At 52.7% G+C, this 18,305-nt stretch overlaps 1 protein-coding gene and 1 non-coding gene across 2 annotated transcripts; one reads left to right on the top strand and one right to left on the bottom strand.

The window, feature by feature from the left end:
• Window positions 1-4,417: 4,417 nt before the first annotated feature.
• LOC105497196 (reticulocalbin 3) lies at window positions 4,418-17,198 on the bottom strand. Its single transcript, XM_011768100.2, has 7 exons — window positions 17,046-17,198; window positions 16,381-16,628; window positions 14,178-14,380; window positions 11,719-11,891; window positions 9,739-9,799; window positions 5,573-5,772; window positions 4,418-4,983 (listed from the first exon to the last, which is right to left on the bottom strand). The coding sequence occupies exons 2-7, from the start codon at window positions 16,620-16,622 to the stop codon at window positions 4,876-4,878; spliced, it is 987 nt and encodes a 328-aa protein (XP_011766402.1). The 5' UTR covers window positions 16,623-16,628; window positions 17,046-17,198; the 3' UTR covers window positions 4,418-4,875.
• Window positions 13,811-13,883, top strand: TRNAK-UUU (transfer RNA lysine (anticodon UUU)). Its single transcript has one exon. It is a non-coding gene; the product is annotated as a tRNA-Lys (tRNA).
• Window positions 17,199-18,305: the final 1,107 nt, after the last annotated feature.

The following is an 18,305-nucleotide window of genomic DNA, read 5'->3' as shown; positions in this document are numbered from 1 at the left end:
AAATAGCCATTGATAGGGTAGCTGCAGAGGCTCACATCTGTAATTTCAGTACTTGGGGAGGCTGAGGCTGGAAGATCACCTGAGTCCAGGAGTTCCAAGAGCATCCTGGCCAACATAGTAAAATGTCTTCTCCACAAAAAATTTAACATGAACCCAGCATGGCCGGGCACAGTGGCTCACCCCTGTAATCCCAGCACTTTGGGAGGCCAAGGCAGGTAGATCACTTGAGGCCAGGAGTTCAAGACAGCCTGGCCAACATGGCAAAACTCTGTTTCTGCCAAAAAAATACAAAAAATTGGCTAAGTGTGGTGGTGGGCTCCCACGGTCCCAGCTTCTTGGGAGGCTGAGACACAAGAATTTCCTTAACCCGGGAGGTAGAAGTTGCAGTGATCTGAGATCATGCCACTGTACTCCAGCCTGGATGACAGAGCAAGACTCTGTCTCAAAAAAAAAAAAAAAAAAAAACCCACCTTGGTGATACGCACCTATAGTCCCAGCTACTCTGGAGGCTGAGGTGGGAGGATAGCTAGAGCTCGGGAGATCAAAGCTACAATGAGCTGTGTTCTCACCACTGCATGAGGCCTCATACACACACTGGGGCCTCACACACACACACAAAGCTATTGTAATAGCTATTATAACTATACTAAAGAGTCTAAATGTTTATAATGCATACAACGACAGGAAGTGTCAGTGAATAAATAATAAAAAGGAATAACAGGCCAGGCGCGGTGGCTCAAGCCTGTAATTCTAGCACTTTGGGAGGCCGAGACGGGCGGATCATGAGGTCAGGAGATCGAGACCATCCTGGCTAAAACGGTGAAACCCCGTCTCTACTAAAAAATACAAAAAACTAGCCGGGCGCGGTGGCGGGCGCCTGTAGTCCCAGCTACTCGGGAGGCTGAGGCAGAAGAATGGCGTGAACCCGGGAGGCGGAGCTTGCAGTGAGCTGAGATCCGGCCACTGCACTCCAGCCTGGGCGACAGAGCGAGACTCCGTCTCAAAAAAAAAAAAAAAAAAAAAAAAAGGAATAACATGGAAATTCTAGAACTAGTAAGCACATTTGGCAAGTTCACAGCATATGAAGTTAATATCAAAATAATTCTGTTTTTTTTTTTTTTTTTTTGAGACGGAGTCTCATGCTGTTGCCCAGGCTGGAGTGCAGTGGCGCGATCTCGGCTCACTGCAAGCTCCGCCTCCCGGGTTCCCGCCATTCTCCTGCCTCAGCCTCCTGAATAGCTGGGACTACAGGCGCCCGCCACCGCGCCCGGCTAATTTTTTGTATTTTTAGTAGAGACGGGGTTTCACTGTGGTCTCGATCTCCTGACCTTGTGATCCGCCCGCCTCGGCCTCCCAAAGTGCTGGGATTACAGGCTTGAGCCACCACGCCCGGCCAATAATTCTGTTTTATATATTGGAAGCAAAAACTTGAAATATGAAGTTAAAAAGCATTTTAATTTGCTATAGCAGAGGAAGAAACCACGATACTTAGGGATTCATTTAACAACAACAATAACAAACTGAAAACTACAAAACATTGATGGGATAATTAAAAGACTTAAAGCAATGTGGAGATATACTGTGTTTATAGATTGGTAAACTTAATAGTATTAAGATGTCAGTTCTCTCCAAACCGTCTACAGGTTTACAATCTAACCCTGGGTTATGTCTATCTCCTTTCCCAAGAGGGAAAAAAAATATATTAAGTATGAGGGGATGGACCTATGGGACTTTAGTCTTATAAAGGAGATATTTTTTCTTAGTTCCTTATGATTTTTTAAATTAAAGAGCCTTAGTTTTAGACCAGTTTTAGGTTAATGAAGAAGTGAGTGCAAAGTACAGAGAGTTTCCATATGCCCCTCCACCCCACCCTCAGTTTTCCTTACTAACATCTTGCATTAGTGTGGTACATTTGTTCCAATCAATAAGCCAATATTGATATATTAACTCAAGCCCATGGTTTATATTAGAATTCATTCTTTGTGTTGTACATTCTGTGAGTTTTGTGTCATATATAATGACATCCATCTATCATTACAGTATCACACAGAATGGTTTCACTACCCTAAAAAATAAGGGGGATTTTTTTTTTTTTTTTGAGACGGAGTCTCGCTCTGTGGCCCAGGCTGGAGTGCAGTGGCGCGATCTCGGCTCACTGCAAGCTCCGCCTCCCGGGTTCACGCCATTCTCCTGCCTCAGCCTCCCGAGTAGCTGGGACTACAGGCGCCCGCCACCGCGCCCGGCTAATTTTTTGTATTTTTAGTAGAGACGGGGTTTCACCGTGGTCTCGATCTCCTGACCTTGTGATCCGCCCGCCTCGGCCTCCCAAAGTGCTGGGATTGGCCGGGCGCGGTGGCTCAAGCCTGTAATCCCAGCACTTTGGGAGGCCAAGACGGGCGGATCACAAGGTCAGGAGATCGAGACCATCCTGGCTAACACGGCGAAACCCCGTCTCTACTAAAAACACAAAAAATTAGCCGGGCGAGGTGGCGGCGCCTGTGGTCCCAGCTACTCGGGAGGCTGAGGCAGGAGAATGGCGGGAACCCGGGAGGCGGAGCTTGCAGTGAGCTGAGATCTGGCCACTGCACTCCAGCCTGGGTGACAGAGCGAGACTCCGTCTCAAAAAAAAAAAAAAAAAAAAAAAAAAGTGCTGGGATTACAGGCGTGAGCCACCGCGCCCGGCCAGGGGGATTTTTTATAATGTAATTTTCTTTGTTTGTTTTGTTTTGTTTTTTTTTAGACGGAGTCTCACTGTCTCGCCAAGCTGGAGTGCAATGGCACGATCTTGGCTCACTGCGCCTGGCCTAATTTTTTTTTTTTTTTTTTTTTAAAGACAGGGCTGGTGGCCAGGCGCGGTGGCTCATGCCTGTAATCTCAGCACTTTGGGAGGCTGAGGTGGGTGGATCACGAGATCAAGAGGTCAAGACCATCCTGACCAATATGGTGAAACCCCGTCTCTACTAAAAATACAAAAACTATCTGGGCATGGTAGCACGGGTCTGTAATCCCAGCTACTCAGGAGGCTGAGGCAGGAGAATCGCTTGAACCCGGGAGGTGGAGGTTGCAGTGAGCCAAGATCCCACCACTGCACTCCAGCCTGGGCGACAGAGTGAGACTCCGTCTCAAAAAAAAAGCAAAGAAAGAAAAAGAGAGATGCTGTCTTCATGAAAGATCATCCCAGGCTGATCTTGAACTCCTGGGCTCAAACAATCCTTGATTAATCCTTGGGATTACTGGCGTGAACCACTGCGCCCAACCCGACTCTTAAATAACTCAAAGCTGTTTATAATCCTTCCTCTGCTCATTACACTCCAGCGGCTCTCATTTCACTCAGAATAAATTCTGTCCCCCTCTCTCTCTGGGTCGCTGTCCCCCTCTCTCTGGGTCTCTGTTTCCCTCTCTCTTTCTGCCCCCTCTCTCTGGGTCTCTGTCCCTCTCTCTCTGAGTCCCCATCCCCTTCTCTCTGGGTCTCTGTCCATCTCTGTCTTGTCCCACCAAACAGGGACCACCATGACCTGCCTGCAGGGACCTGCAGAGTCTGGCCGCATGCCCCATCTGCTTTCAGTTGACCTTCTTCCCCTGGCTCATGCCCTTCCAGCCACTCTAGCCTCCTTGCTGCCACACCAGGCCCACTCCTGCCTCAGTGCCATTTTACTTGCTCTTCTCTCTCCCTGGAGTGCTCTCCCTCCACATCTCTCCGTGGCTCCCTCCTTCACGCCATTTATCATTGAGACCTTTCCCGGCCACTCAGTCATCAGAGCATTGCCACACTGCTACATGCTTCCCCTGCTTCACAGCGTCTGTCACGCCGTGCCATGTTTTAGGTCGCTGTGTCTCTTCTTCCCCACAGAACTGGGGCTCTGTGAGGGCGGCAGGGCTTCCTGTCTGGTTTGTGTGCTGCAGAGGCCAGACTTTTTTTTCCTTTTTTTTTTTTTTTTTTTGAGACAGAGTCTCGCTCTGTCACCCAGGCTGGAGTGCAGTGGCACCATCTCAGCTCACTACAACCTCCAGCTCCCGGGTTCAAGCGATTCTCCTGCTTCAGCCTCCGGAGTAGCTGGGACTACAGACGCCCGCCACCATGCCCGGCTAATTTTTGTATTTCTAGTAGAGATAGGATTTCACCATGTTGGCCAGGCTGGTCTCGAACTCCTGACCTCAGGAGTTTGGAACGCCTGCCTCGGCCTCCCAAATTGCTGGAATTACAGGCCTGAGCCACTGGGCCAGGCCCAATTTTGTTCGTTTGTTTGTTTTTATACCCAGAACGCCCTCCAATCCCTCCAACACCCAGCTTCAAATGCCTGGTCCCCTATTGCATGCCTCAGCCCCCAACTCCCAGTCACAGCCCCCAAACCGTCTCCAGGGCCCCTTTCCCCTTCATAGAGACAGGCAGACAACAGACAGACACAGACACACAAGGTCCCGGCGCTGGCTTTTATTGGCTCCTGGCAGGGAGGAGGTGTCCCAGGCCGGGCCAGGCAGGAGAGGGCTGGGGCCAGGGGAGCTTCAGTCTGTGTGGTGGAGGCTCAGATTCGGAGCTGGAGGGGTTGGTGGCGGTTTTTAGAGGCTGAGCTTGGGGCCAAGGTCCCTGGGTCTGGGCTGGGAGATTCAGTCAGAAAGAGGTGTTGCTTATCCTCTGGGACTGTGACGGCCCCTCCCCGGGGTTGGGGGTATGACAGGGACAGAAGCTGACCCAAGGGGTTCCTGAGAGCCCATGAGCAGGAGGATGCATCTGCCTCCTGCAGGGCCTGGACAGGGAGGGGCCTAGACCACGGCAGCCCCTCCTTGGGTCACTGTGTGGGGGCCTGAGGCTGTGGCAGGTGCACGGGGCTCGGGTTACTGTGCGGGGCCCCTGAGGCTGTGGCAGGTGCACGGAGCTCACAGCTCATCGTGGTGCCGGGTCAGGTCCTCGCCATAGTTGGTGGCCTGACTGCCCACAAACATGTTCCAATTACTCAGGATCTCCGCTTTGCTCAGCCGCCCATCCTGGAGGGAGGGTCAGGGTTCAGAGGGGACAACACGGCCCTGCTTTCGAAAGCCCTCCCCGCATCCAAGTGTGTCCCCAAGTCTCTGGAACCCTTCTCTCTGGGCCTCTGTCCCTTTCTCTCTGAGTCTGTCCCCCTGTCTTGGTCCCTGTCCTTCTCTCTTTGGATCTCTGGGTCTGTGTCCCCCTCTCTCTGGGTCTCTGTCCTCTCTCTCTGGGTCTCTGTTCCCCCTCTCTGGGTCTCTGTCCCCCCTCTCTGAGTCTCTGTCCCCCTCTCTCTGGGTCTCTGTCCCCCTCTCTCTGGGTCTCTGTCCTCTCTCTCTGGGTCTCTGTCCCCTCTCTCTGGGTCTCTGGCTCCCTCTCTCTGGGTCTCTGTCCCCATCTCTCTGGGTCTCTGTCCCCCTCTCTCTGGGTCTCTGTCCCCCTCTCTTTTCCTCTCTCTCTGTCCTTCTTTTTTTATCACACCTAAAAGGGACGCTAAGCTCCAGGCCCAGGTCTTACTCATTTCTGGGGGCTGGCACGCGATGCCCACCTGCCCCTGCCGCGGCCGCATCACCGCACCCGCCCCCTGCCGCGGCCGCATCACTGCACCTTGTCCGTGTCGCTCTCGTGCAGGAGGTGGTTGGCTTCCACCAGGGGCTGGTCCTGGGCCGGGGGCAGCACCCAGTGGCCCACTTCACTCCCGTCCAGGTGCCCGTCCTTGTTTAGATCCCGGAAGTCCCGGAACTGCTGCCTCTCCGTCTGCACCCACGCCGGCTCCTCCTCCCCAGGCTCGGCGGAGTACAGATCCGCTGGGGGACGGGATAGAGGGGACAAGGTCAGGGGCATTTCTGGGGGTCTAGTGGAGCTGGGGGCTGATCCTGGCTCTGATACTTCCTGAACCAGGCCCTTGAGCAACTCACTACCCTCTCTCCCTCCTCAGCTTCCTCTTCTGTTTTAATGGAATTAGTAACAAAACCCGACTTACAAGCAATCATTTATGTTACAGGTGAAATTCATTTGATGGGTTGATTGCATGATTGATTGATTTCATTGATACACATGTGAAGTAGTGTGTGCATTGGGCAAGGCAGTGCCTGGCAGAGAGTAAGCAATGTCTATGCAGGAGGAACGTGCGAGGGTGTTTGGGGCCAGTTAGCAGGTGATAGATATGCCAGGTGCAGTGATGACTGTAATCCAATACTTTGGGAGACCCAGGCAAGAGGGTCATTTGAGGCCAAGATTCAAGACCAATCTGGGCAACATAGCAAGACCCTGTTTCTACAACAAATTTTTTTTTTTTTTTTTTTTTGAGATGGAGTCTTGCTCTGATCACCCCACACCACTCCAGCCTGGGCAACAGGGCAAGATCCCATCTCTTTAAAAAAAAAAAAAAAAAGTTTTTAAGACGAAATTTCGCTCTTGTTGCCCAGGCTGGAGCACAATGGCACATTTTGGCTCACTGCAACCTCTGCCTCCCGGGTTCAAGTGATTCTCGTGCCTCAGCCTCCCAAGTAGCTGGGATTACAGGCACGTGCCACCATGCCCAGCTAATTTTTGTATATTTAGTAGAGACGGGGGTTTCACCATCTTGGCCAGGCTGGTCTTGAACTCCTGACCTCATGATCCACCTGCCTCAGCCTCCCAAAACTGCCAGGATTACAGGCGTGAGCCACCGCACCCGGCCTGTCTTGTCAATTACTTCATCCCATTAAGACTTCATCTTCCATTCCTCAGCTCTATCAGACAGAAACCATCACTAGCCTCCATTATACAGATGACACCTGAGGCCCAGTGGGTTGAAGGAATCTGCTAAAGACAATGGGAAGAAGCAGGGCTGGGACTTGAACGTTTGGGCTCTGGCGCCTATTTCTTAACTCCTCCCTACAGTAACATATCAAAATGTAGAAAATAATACAAAATTAGCCGGGCGTGGTGGTGCACACCTGTAGTCCCACCTACTCAGGAGGCTGAAACAAGGGAATTGCTTGAACCTGGGAGGCGGAGGTTGCAATGAGCTGAGATCTGCCACTGCACTCCAGCCTGGGCAACAAGACCAAGACTGTCTCAAAAAAAAAAGAGAGAGATGGGGACAGCTGCCGGCATCTGGGGCCTGTGACCTCCTTGTGTCAGGGCCTGTCCTGTGTATGGGAGAAAGCTCAGGGGCATCCCTGGGCTCCATCCAGGAGATGTCAGTAGCATCCTTTCCCCACTAGAAGTGACAACCAGAAATATCTCCAGAGGCCACACTGGGCCTGGAGTCTTAGCTACTTGGGAGGCTGAGGTGGGAGGATCCCTTGAGCCCAGGAGGTCAAAGCTGCAGTGAGCCAAGATCGCCCCACTGCACTCCAGCCTGGGCAACAGGGCAAGACCCCATCTCTCTCTTTTTTTTTTCTTTTTTTTTTTTAGAGATGGAGTTTTGCTCTTTTTGCCCAGGTTGGAGTGCAGTGGCACGATCTCGACTCACTGTAACCTCTGCCTCCCAGGTTCTAGCAATTCTCCTGCCTCAGCCTCCTGAGTAGCTGGGATTACAGGTATGCACCAGCACGCCTGGCTAATTTTGTATTTGTAGTAGAGACTGAGTGTCACCATGGTCAGGCTGGTCTCAAACTCCTGACCTCAAGTGATCCACCCACCTCAGCCTCCTAAAGTGCTGGGATTACAGGCGTGAGCTACCGCACCCCGTTTTTATTATTATTTTGTTGAGACACAGTCTCACTCTGTCACCCAGGCTGGAGTGCAGTGGCGCGATCTCAGCTCACTGCAATCTCTGCCTCCCAGGTTCAAGCGATTCTCATGCCTCAATCCCCCGAGTAGCTGGGATTACAGGCACCTGCCACAAAGCCTGGCTAATTTATGTACTTTTTTAGTAGAGACGGGGTTTCACTACGCTGGCCAGGCTGGTCTCAAACTCCTGACCTCAGGTGATCCACCTGCTTCGGCCTCCCAAAGTGCTGGGATTACAGGCGTGAGCCACCACACCTGACCCTGGCTAATTACTTTCAATTTTTGTAGCTGGGATTACGGGCACCTGCCACCATGTCTGGCTAATTTTTGTATTTTTAGTAGAGACGGGGTTTCACCATCTTGGTCTCAAACTCTTGATCTCATGATCCACCCATCTCAGCCTCCCAAAGTGCTGGGATTACAGGCGTGAGCCACTGCTCCCGGCCCGACCCCATCTCTTAAGAAAAAAAATAAAAATGTTCTCTCAGCCAGGTGTGGTGATTCACACCTGTAATCCCAGCTCTTTGGGAGGCCAAGGTGGGAAGATTGCTTGAGCCCAGGAGTTCTAGCCCAACCTGGACAATATAGTGAGACCCCATCTCTATTTAATAGAGACAGACACACACACACACAGACATAAAGAAAGACAGTGACAGAAAGAAAGAAAGAAAGAAAGAAAGAAAGAAAGAAAGAAAGAAAGAAAGAAAGAAAGAAAAGAAAGAAAGAAAGGAAAAGAGAAGAAGAGAAGAGAAGAAAAGAAAAGAAAAAAGAGAAAAGAAAAGAAAGGAAGGAAGGAAAAGAGAGAAAGAGAAGGAAAGAAAGAAAAATGATTTCTCGGCCGGGCGCGGTGGCTCAAGCCTGTAATCCCAGCACTTTGGGAAGCCGAGACGGGCGGATCACGAGGTCAGGAGATCGAGACCATCTGGCTAACACGGTGAAACCCCGTCTCTACTAAAAAATACAAAAAAAAACTAGCCGGGCGAGGTGGCGGGCGCCTGTAGTCCCAGCTACTCGGGAGGCTGAGGTAGGAGAATGGCGTAAACCCGGGAGGCGGAGCTTGCAGTGAGCTGAGATCCGGCCACTGCACTCCAGCCTGGGCGACAGAGCAAGACTCCCTCTCAAAAAAAAAAAAAGAAAAGAAAAAAGAAAAATGATTTCTCATGCAGGATATGGTCAGAAAAAATAAAAGAATAAACAATGTTTTCGAACTTAAAAAAATATTCCCGGCCGGGTGTGGTTGCTCATGCCTGTAATCCCACCACTTTGGGAGGCCAAGATGGGCAGATCACCTGAGGTCGGGAGTTCCAGACCAGCCTGGCCAACATGGTGAAATCCTATCTCCACTAAAAATACAAAAATTAGCCAGGCGTGGTGGCAGGCACCAGTAATCCCAGCTACTTGGGAGGCTGAGGCAGAAGAATCTCTTGAGCCTGGGAGGAGGAAGTTGCAGGGAGCCAAGATCATGCCACTGCACTCCAACCTGGGCAACAGAGCAAAACTCTGTCTCAAAAAAAAAAAAAAAATTCCTTGTTAGCTTTCTCCTTGACTAAGTTTTTTGCCCACTATGGGCAAGGACAGTGGCAGGGGCCCAAGGAGAACTCAGGGGGTATTGTGAGGGTCTGCCCAACATCCCATGTAACAGGAAACACAGTGCTGTGCAGACACAGGTTCAAGACCAGCTTCCTGACCCCCCTCCTCAACTAAACATAGCCCCTGAGCCTTGATTTTGTAGAAACTCCAGACCTCCAAGAAGGGACTTTGTCTGTGTTATTGTGTGCTGCAGCCTCAACCACCTGAGCAGTAGGTGCTCAGTAAGTGTTTCCTGGGCCTGGCACACAGCAGGTGCTCAATAGATGCTTTTGCTGTCTGGTATACAGTAGGTGCTCAATAAATGTTGGGTGGCTGCATGAACTCAAGCAGTGAGTGCCCCTGCCCCCATGACTGAGGGCCAATGCTCTGACAATGGGTGATGTACCTCCGGCTGCCCCCACCAACGCTGCCCATGCCTGAGAGAGGACAGGCATCCCGGGGAGAAATTGGGGCCCACTCACCAATGTACTCCTCCACCTGGACATAGCCATCTTTGTTTCTGTCCAGGTCCTCCAGGGTTTCCTGGGGAGAGAGAGGCATTGAGGCTGGGGGCCAATGCCCCTGGCTCCTGGGGGAGGCTGGACCCCTGGGGCAAGAGTGAGAGGTTCTCTTGGAAATTTAGCTCTGGGCAGCTGTGGGGGGCAGGCAGTAGAGCAGTCTCAACAGGCGGCATGGGGGAAATGTGCGGGCTTTCTGGGATGTTATGATACAGGCACTACCTGCATTTATGGGGCGAGAGCTCGGAGGCCCCAGTGTCCAGCAATGCACAGGTTTGTTGCACACAAGGAGAGCTGTCCTGGGTCCCTAATAACTTGCTCAAGCCCCAGCAAACACCCTTGAAGGGGAGAAGCTCCTTTACGTTTTAGCAGAGCCTAGAAACTACCTCTGCTTTATGTGTGAACATGCTGTACTTTGGGGGTTCTTCTAACACACTTGACACCTCTGCTCCTTGTTTTTGTGCCCTTCTTGAGCAAAATGACTTTTGTTCCCCAATTTATATCCAAACTCATTCACTATAAGACTGTGGGGTGGGCTGGGCTGGGCGCGGTGGCTCACGCCTGTAATCCCAGCACTTTGGGAGGCTGAGGCGGGAGGAGAGATTGAGCCCAGGATTTCGAGACTAGCCTGGGCAACATGGCGAGACCCTGTCTTTACACAAAATTTAAAAATTAGCCAGGCATGGCTGGGCACAGTGGCTCATGCCTGTAATCCCAGCATTTTGGGAGGCCGAGGTGGGCAGATCACGAGGTCAGGAGATCGAGACCATCCTGGCTAACACGGTGAAACCCCGTCTCTACTAAAAATACACACACACACGCACAAAACTTAGCCACACACGCCTGTAGTCCCAGCCACTCCGGAAGCTGAGGCAGGAGAATGGCATGAACCCGGGAGGCGGAGCTTGTAGTGAGCCAAGATCGCACCACTGCACTCCAGCCTGGGTGACAGAGCGAGACTCCGTCTCAAAAAAAAAAAAAAAAAAAAAAATTAGCCAGGCATGGTGGTGTGCGCCTGATGGTCTCAGCTTCTCAGAAGGCGGAGGTGGGAGGATCACTTGAGCCCAAGAGTTTGAGGTTGCAATGAGCTGAGATCGAGCCACTGCCCTCCAGTCTGGGCAACAGAGTGAGGCCCTGTCTCAAAAAAAAAAAAAAAAAAAAAAAAAAGGAAGGAAATTTAAAAAACCCTTCTTCTACAGAACAAAGCACATTTTGGTGTCAGGCATGGTGGCTCACGCCTGTAATCCTAGCACTTTGGGAGGCCGAGGTGGGCAGATCACCTGAAGTCAGGAGTTCAAGACCAGCCTGGCCAACATGGTGAAATCCCATCTCTACTAGAAAAAAAATACAAAATTGGCCGGGCATGGTGGCTCATGCCTGTAATCCCAGCACTTTGGGAGGCTGAGGTGGGCGGATCACCTGAGGTCGAGTTTGAGACCAGCCTAACCAACATGGAGAAACCCCATCTCTGCTGAAAATTAGCCAGGTGTGGTGGTGCAAGCCTATAATCCCAGCTACTTGGGACGCTGAGGCAGGAGAATTGCTTGAACCTGGGAGGTGGAGAGTGCAGTGAGCCAAGATCACACCACTGCTCTCCAGCCTAGGCGACTGAGGGAGACTATATCTCAAAAAAAAAAAAAGAAAAAGAAATTGTATAGGGTGGGGCACAGTGACTGTCTGAGGGAAGGCTGGGGGCCTGGACCCCAAATGCGAGCACAGGGAGGGGGAGGCCAGACGAGGAGAGATCAGACCCCAGGGGTCTGAGAGTGGAGGTGGGAAAGGTCACCCTCCCCTGACCTGTGCTTGTGGCCTGGGTTCCCTGGCAAGATGCTGGAGAGCCAGGTGACTGCCTGCCCCAAGATCCGTGCTGGGAAGCAGGACGGGAACCAGAAGACTGGGTTCCCGGAAGGGTGTGGGAGGCAGGGTTCCCCAGCCGCCACTCACAGCAATCACGATGTCCCTCATGTGAGGGAACTCCTCGGGGTGCAGGAAGGCCGTCAGCTCCTCCCGAGTGGCCATCGAGTCCCCATCCTGGTCGGCCACCCGGAAACGCCGCTCGTCCCGAGCCAGCATCTTTTTGTAGGTCTCTGCGTCCTCCACGTCATGGAATTCTTCACCTGGGGAAGGAAAGGTCTCAGTGAGATGAGCCTTAATGGAGGAAACGCCAAGCAGGTTAAAACAAAGTAAATCCTACTGGACTACAAATATTTCTGTGGAGTTAATAATAAGTATATATCAATAGGCTGGACGCGGTGTCTCACGCCTGTAATCCCAACACTTTGGGAGGCTGAGGCTGGCGGATCACTTGAGGTCAGGAGTTCGAGACCAGCCTGGCCAACATGATGAAACCCCATCTCTACTAAAAACACAAAATTAGCCTGAAATCCCAGCTACTTGAGAGGCTGAGGCAACAGAATAGCTTGAACCTGGGAGGCGGAGGTTGCAGTGAGCCGAGACTGCGCCGCTGCACTCCAGCCTGGGCAACAAGAGCGAAACTCCCTCAAAAAAAAAGTATATATCGATACTTTATAATTTTTATGTATATTTATTATATAAGTATATAATATATTATTAGTGTGTATATATTTATTAATTTTTAATTTTTTTTTTTTGAGATGGAGTCTCGCTCTGTCACCCAGGCTGCAGTCCAGTGGCCCAATCTCGGCTCACTGCAAGCTCTGCCTCCCGGGTTCATGCCATTCTCCTGCCTCAACCCCCTGAGTAGCTGGGACTATAGGCACCCGCCACCGCTCCTGGCTAATTTTTTGTGTTTTTAGTAGAGACAGGGTTTCACCGTGTTAGCCAGGATGGTCTTGATCTCCTGACCTCGTGATCCACCCACCTTGGCCTCCCAAAGTGCTGGGATTACAGGCGTTAGCCACCGCACCCAGCCTATTTTTTTTATTTTTTATTTTTTTACTTTTTTGAGACACAGTCTCCCTGTGTCACCCAGGCTGGAGTGCAGTGTTGTAATCTCGGCTCACTGCAACTTCCGCCTCCTGGGTTCAAGCGATTCTCGTGTCTCACCCTCCAGAGTAGCTGTGGTTACAGGTGCATGCCATCACACCCAGCTAAGTTTTTTTTTTTTTTTAGTAGAGATGGGGTTTTGCCATGTTGGCCAGGCTGGTCTCTAACTCCGATCTCAAGTGATCCACCCGCCTCAGCCTCCCAAAGTGTTGGGATTACAGGCATGAGCCATTGCACCCAGGCTATATAACATATTATATCCACACAATAAATTAGCTAACTCGTGAGAGATTATATGCTAAGCTCTTTATGTAAAATACTGCATGTAATCATCACAAAAAGCAGGTACAGTGGGTTTTTCCATGTGTTCTACTTTCTGAATGCAAAAACTGATTCCCGGAGAGAAGAAATAACTGATCCAAGGGTGTGGAGACAGGAATGATGGACTTTAAGTTGATAGTAGCCCTTTTGGCCCCAGACTGAGGCTGTGATGGGGTAGCTTACAGGGACTGAGATGGCTTGACTGAGAGGAAGGGAAGGGCATTGTAATTGGAGGGAACAATATGGGCAGAGGGTAGAGGTTTGAGGAGTGTGGTGAGTTCAGAAAAACCACAGAAGATCCATTTGGGGCAGAAAATGCAGAAAAACAAACCTACAGGTGGAGATGTCCGAGCTGAGGAGTGGGACTGTCTCCTGGGGGCCCAGGAAGGGGAGGGAAGGGCAGAGTCAGTGCTGGGTGTGAAGACTCCCCAGGAGCCCTGTGGAAGACAGGCTGGAGGGGGAGGCTGGGGCCAGGGACAGAGAGGAGAGGGGGGAGGGAATGAGGGCTGTGTGTGTGTGTGTGGAGGGGTGGGCCACTGGGGCTGGGGCTTGGGACAGAAAGGAGGGATCTGAGAGTCGGGGGCAGAGTAACTGGCTTTGGGGTTCTCAGGATGATGTCACGGAGGTTAGGGTTCAGGATGACAAAGCATGGAAAGTAGGTGTCCTTGGCCGTGGATCTGAAGTTCCCTAGTCATACTGTCACATTGTCATAGAGGTGGCGGGTCCCAGAATAAACTCCCTGAAGGGAGCCTGGGTAGCTCAGTTGGTAGAGCATTGGACTTTTAATCTGAGGGCCCAGGGTTCAAGTCCCTCTTTGGGCGTGTTCAGTGGCTTTTAACACCTAATTCTGACTTCATGTTTGAAAAAAAGATCGTTTTTAGTATGCAGCTAAATACCAGAAAAATAAGCAAACGAAAAACAAAAAAGAGGCAAACGAAAAACAAAAAAGCCAGAGGTGAGAAAGTGAAGATCTCAGTGATGGGTTCCTAAAAGTGGGTAGAGCCTGGTTAGGGGCCAGGGACTCCGGGTAAACGGGTTCAGGTTCTCAGAATGAGGCGGTCCAGAAGGTCAGGGTAACGTTGTATGGGGAGCAGGGTCGGGGGCTCGCCGCGTACCGGGCGCGTAGTGGCCATAGGTGGCGTTGCGCAGCTCCTCCCAACCCACACGCCCGTCGCGGTCCGTGTCGTACGTGTCCCAGGCCGCGCTCACCGAGTCCCGTATGTGCCGCTGCTGGGTGTGCGCGATCCACGCGCGAAGCTCGGCCAGCGATACCCAGCCGTCGCCGTCCCCCGCGCGGTCCATGCGGTCCACGATCCGCCTACGAGCCGGGGCGGGCACAAGTCAGTCTCTGGTCCCGCCCCAGGCCCCGCCCCTCGCACGGGGCCACGCCCCCTGGGACACATCGGATCCGCGGGTGAACTGGGGAGGGACGCGTGTCAATTTCGGGACCAAACCCAGCGGAGGACCCTCAGCCTAGGGTCCACCCCCGGGACAAGTCACGCCCTTCCTGAAAACGAGCGGGCCTGCTGGGAGCCCTGCGTGGGAGAGACCTACGACGATGCAGGGCCACCCTCTCCGCGCCGGCCCCGCCCTCGGCCCGCACGTGCTGCACCTCTAGCTGGGCTGAGCTGTGGTGGTGATGGGGAGCGCGGCGTCGCACTGCGCCCCTTGCCAGGGGGGCCCTGTTCCAAGACTGACTTTGAACCCAGACAGCCACGGCCACACCCCCGAGCCCCGGCTGTCTCAGGCCCCAACCCGCCCCATACCCCGCCCCCTTACCAGGCTGCGCGTGTCAATTTCAGGCTCCTATCCCTCCAGCCCTGCCCTGTGCTGCGCCTGGTGGCTTTCTCCTGCCTGCTCCCGGCTGAATCAGGCACTGCCCGAGGACCATCACCCGCAACCCCAGGGGCTCGGTCTCTCTATACCCCTCCCCATGCTCCTCGGGGCTCCTGTGCCCCTCCCCGTCACATGTCAAGCCACTTAGGTTCCATCTCGCCCCTTCTCTCGGGCCACGCTTGTCAGCTCCCCGGCCCTTCTCCTCTCCATGTCAGGCCGGTCCTCGCCCAATCTCTAATTAACAGAGGAGCCCTCCTCCCAGTCACCGTCCCTAGGCCCCCGCGGCCCCCTCCCTAAGGTCGAAAATCTGAGACAGAAAAAAAAAAAAAAAAAGAAAGAAAGAAAATCTGAGACAGCAGAGCCCTCTCCAGGCCTGCCTGAGTCACCGCCCCACCTCCCGCACCAGGTGGTCTCTGCTCCGGTCTGTCAAGGGCCGACTCTGTCCCCAGATTCACACCCTTCTCTGAAGTTACTGCTGTTGTTAAGAGCTTGGGCTCCACAGCCAGACATTTTAGGTCCAAATCCAGCCACTTCCTCTTACTGGCTGGGTGACTGTGGGCAAGTGACTTAACCTCTCTTGTGCCTCGGTTATCCCTCTGTAAAATAGAGAGAAAAAATGGTACCTACCCCAAAAGGGCAGCTCTGGGGAATAAATGAGTTTGGCCATGGAAAGCACTTAGGACAGGACAGGCGTGGTGACTCACACCTGTAATCCCAGGCTTGGCAAGCCAAGACGGGCGGATCGCTTGAGATCAGGCCTTCCAGACCAGCCTGGCCCACACAGTGAAACCTCATCTCTATTAAAAACACAAAAATTAGCCGGGCGTGGTGGCCCGAACCTGAAATCCCAGCTACTCCAAGGCTGACACGGGAGAACTGCTTGAATACAGGAGGTGGAGGTTGCAGTGAGCCCAGATAGTATCACTGCACTCCAGCCTGGGCAACAGAGTGAGACTCCGTCTCAAATAATGATGATAATAATAATATAATAGGCCGGGCACGGTGGCTCACGCCTGTAATTTCAGCACTTTGGGAGGCCGAGGTGGGCAGATCACCTGAGGTCAGGAGTTCAAGACCAGCCTAGCCAACATGGTGAAACCTCGTATCTACTAAAAATACAAAAATTAACTGTGCGCAGTGGTAGGTGCCTGTAATCTCCACTACTTGGGAGGCTGAGGCAGGAGAATCGCTTGAACCCAGGAGGTGTAGGTTGCAGTGGGCTGAGATCGTGCCACTGCACTCCGTCCTGGGCAACAAAGTAAGACCTTGTCTCAAAATAAATAAATAAATAAAAGGGCCAAAGGTCCTCTTCATGCCTCAATTTTAACTTAATTTGCTTTTCCCAAGGAGAGAAGGTAGAATTTCATTTCTCACAAAGAACTGAAGTTCAGTCCACGCCATTTCTCTGACCCCTGTCAATACCCCCGCAACTCTCTCCCAAACCCCACCTCCGAACACGCCTCAACCGCGTGTCTCTCCTACCCCAGACGGGCCTGGCTTTCCTCTGGGGTGAGTTGGTCGAATTCCTTGGCCACTTCCCGTCCCAGGAAAGCCTCATGGTCGTACTGGAAGTTCCCGTGAGAGTCATCATGGGGGGCGTCGCTCAGGGGGGCCGCCTGGTGCACCCTCCCCTGGCCATGAGGGCCTGCGTCTGGGGACGGTTTCCCCTGGGCCCCGTGCCTCAGTAGCAACAGAAGCAGCAGAAGCGATGCTCGCCACATCATCGGTCCCTGGGGAGTGGCAAAGGCCAGGGGTCAGGGGTTACAGGTATGAGGACAGACATGGGACAGGAGAATGGCGGGGTGGAGGGGTTACCTAGGACAGGACAGGGAGATGGAAGTTGGCTACAAACTTTGGGGCTCAAAAAGGGCGGGCGATGGGGGAAAAGAGGGCGTGATGCTTAGAGGTAAAGCCACCTATGGGGGGACCGACTCTTCTGACGGAGTCTCAGGGGGTCCCAGACCTGCGAGGGGGAATTTCAGGGAGGGACGTGGCGCACATCCCACGCAAAGTACAGGGCATAGTTGTGGCCAGCCAGAGGTCAGGGAGGCTCCCCGTCATTGCTCCCAGTCCGGACCCTGATCCTCGACCCGAGCCGCCCCGAGCCGCCCTGCCTGGACTGAGGCACCCCCACCCACTCCCTTTACCCAGTCATCCAGCTTCGTTCCGCTCTCCACGCTGGGCTCTGCGTTCCCGCAAAAGTGCCCAATTCGGCCGCTCTCCAGTCAGGCCCCGCCTCTGGCGGCGCAGAGCCCCGCCCCCCACCCAATGAGCTCGCACGAGCGACTCACGGGGCGGGGCCAACGAGTGCCGGGAAGGCCGCAGGCGCCCCTCGCCACGTCCACAAAGGAAACCGCGGCCTGCCCGGGGAAGGCGGGTGGGCGACGCCGCAGTGACGCGGCCGGGGAGAACTACAACTCCTGTCAGTCGTCGCGGCACTCTGCCGTCCACCTCCAGCTGTTCTAGCCCCAACGCCTCACGGGAAATGTATTTTTCCCTCTTTCCCTTTGTCAGGAGGGTTTAAGAAAGAGGTGTACGTCCCAACAGTCCTATACCAAAAAAAAAAAAAAAGAAAAAAAAAAAGAAAAAAGAAAAGAAAAGAAAAGAAAAGAAAAGAAAAGAAAAGAAGGCCGGGCGCAGTGGCTCATGCTCACGCCTGTAATCGCAGCACTTTGGGAGACCGAGGCGGGCGGATCACCTGAGGTCGGGAGTTCGAGACCAGCCTGACCAAAATGGAGAAACCCCGTCTCTACTAAACATACAAAAGTAGCTGGGTGTGGTGGTGCATGCCTGTAATCCCAACTACTTTGGGAGGCTGAGGCAGGAGAATCGCTTGAACCCGGGAGGCGGAGGTTGCGGTCAGCCGAGATCGCGCCATTGCATTCCAGCCTGGGCAACAAGAGCAAAACTCCATCTCAAAAAAAAAAAAAGAAAAAAAAAAAAGAAAAAAAAAAGAAAAAAAAAAAAAAAGGACGAGCCGAATCGAGGGGCTGGAGGAAATACCCCATTTCCTCCAAGAGTGAACAGTGCTCCTCGCTCCTCTTCTGCTCCAGTGATTCAGATGGTCAGACAGTGGCCAAGAATTCCTCAAAATGCCTGGCACGGCAGTTATCCAGTAAACATTTGTAAAAGTTATGAATTAAAAATACATGAGCACAGTAGCTCAACGCCTGTAATCCCAGAGTACAGTAGCTCAACGCCTGTAATCCCAGAACTTTGGGAGGCTGAGGCAGGTGGATCACCTAAGGTCAAGAGTTCCAGACCAGCCTGACCAACATGGTGAAACTCCCGTCTCTACTAAACATACAAAATTAGCCAGGTGTGGTGGCGCATGGCTGTAATCCCAGCTACTAGGGAGGCTGAGGCAGGAGAATCGCTTGAACCTGGGAAGTGGAGGTTGTGGTGAA

The sequence above is a fragment of the Macaca nemestrina genome, chromosome 20, assembly GCF_043159975.1.
Source record: "Macaca nemestrina isolate mMacNem1 chromosome 20, mMacNem.hap1, whole genome shotgun sequence".
NCBI lineage: Eukaryota > Metazoa > Chordata > Mammalia > Primates > Cercopithecidae > Macaca > Macaca nemestrina.
Note: the sequence above shows the minus strand (reverse complement) of the source record. Positions and strands in the feature narration are given on the sequence as shown.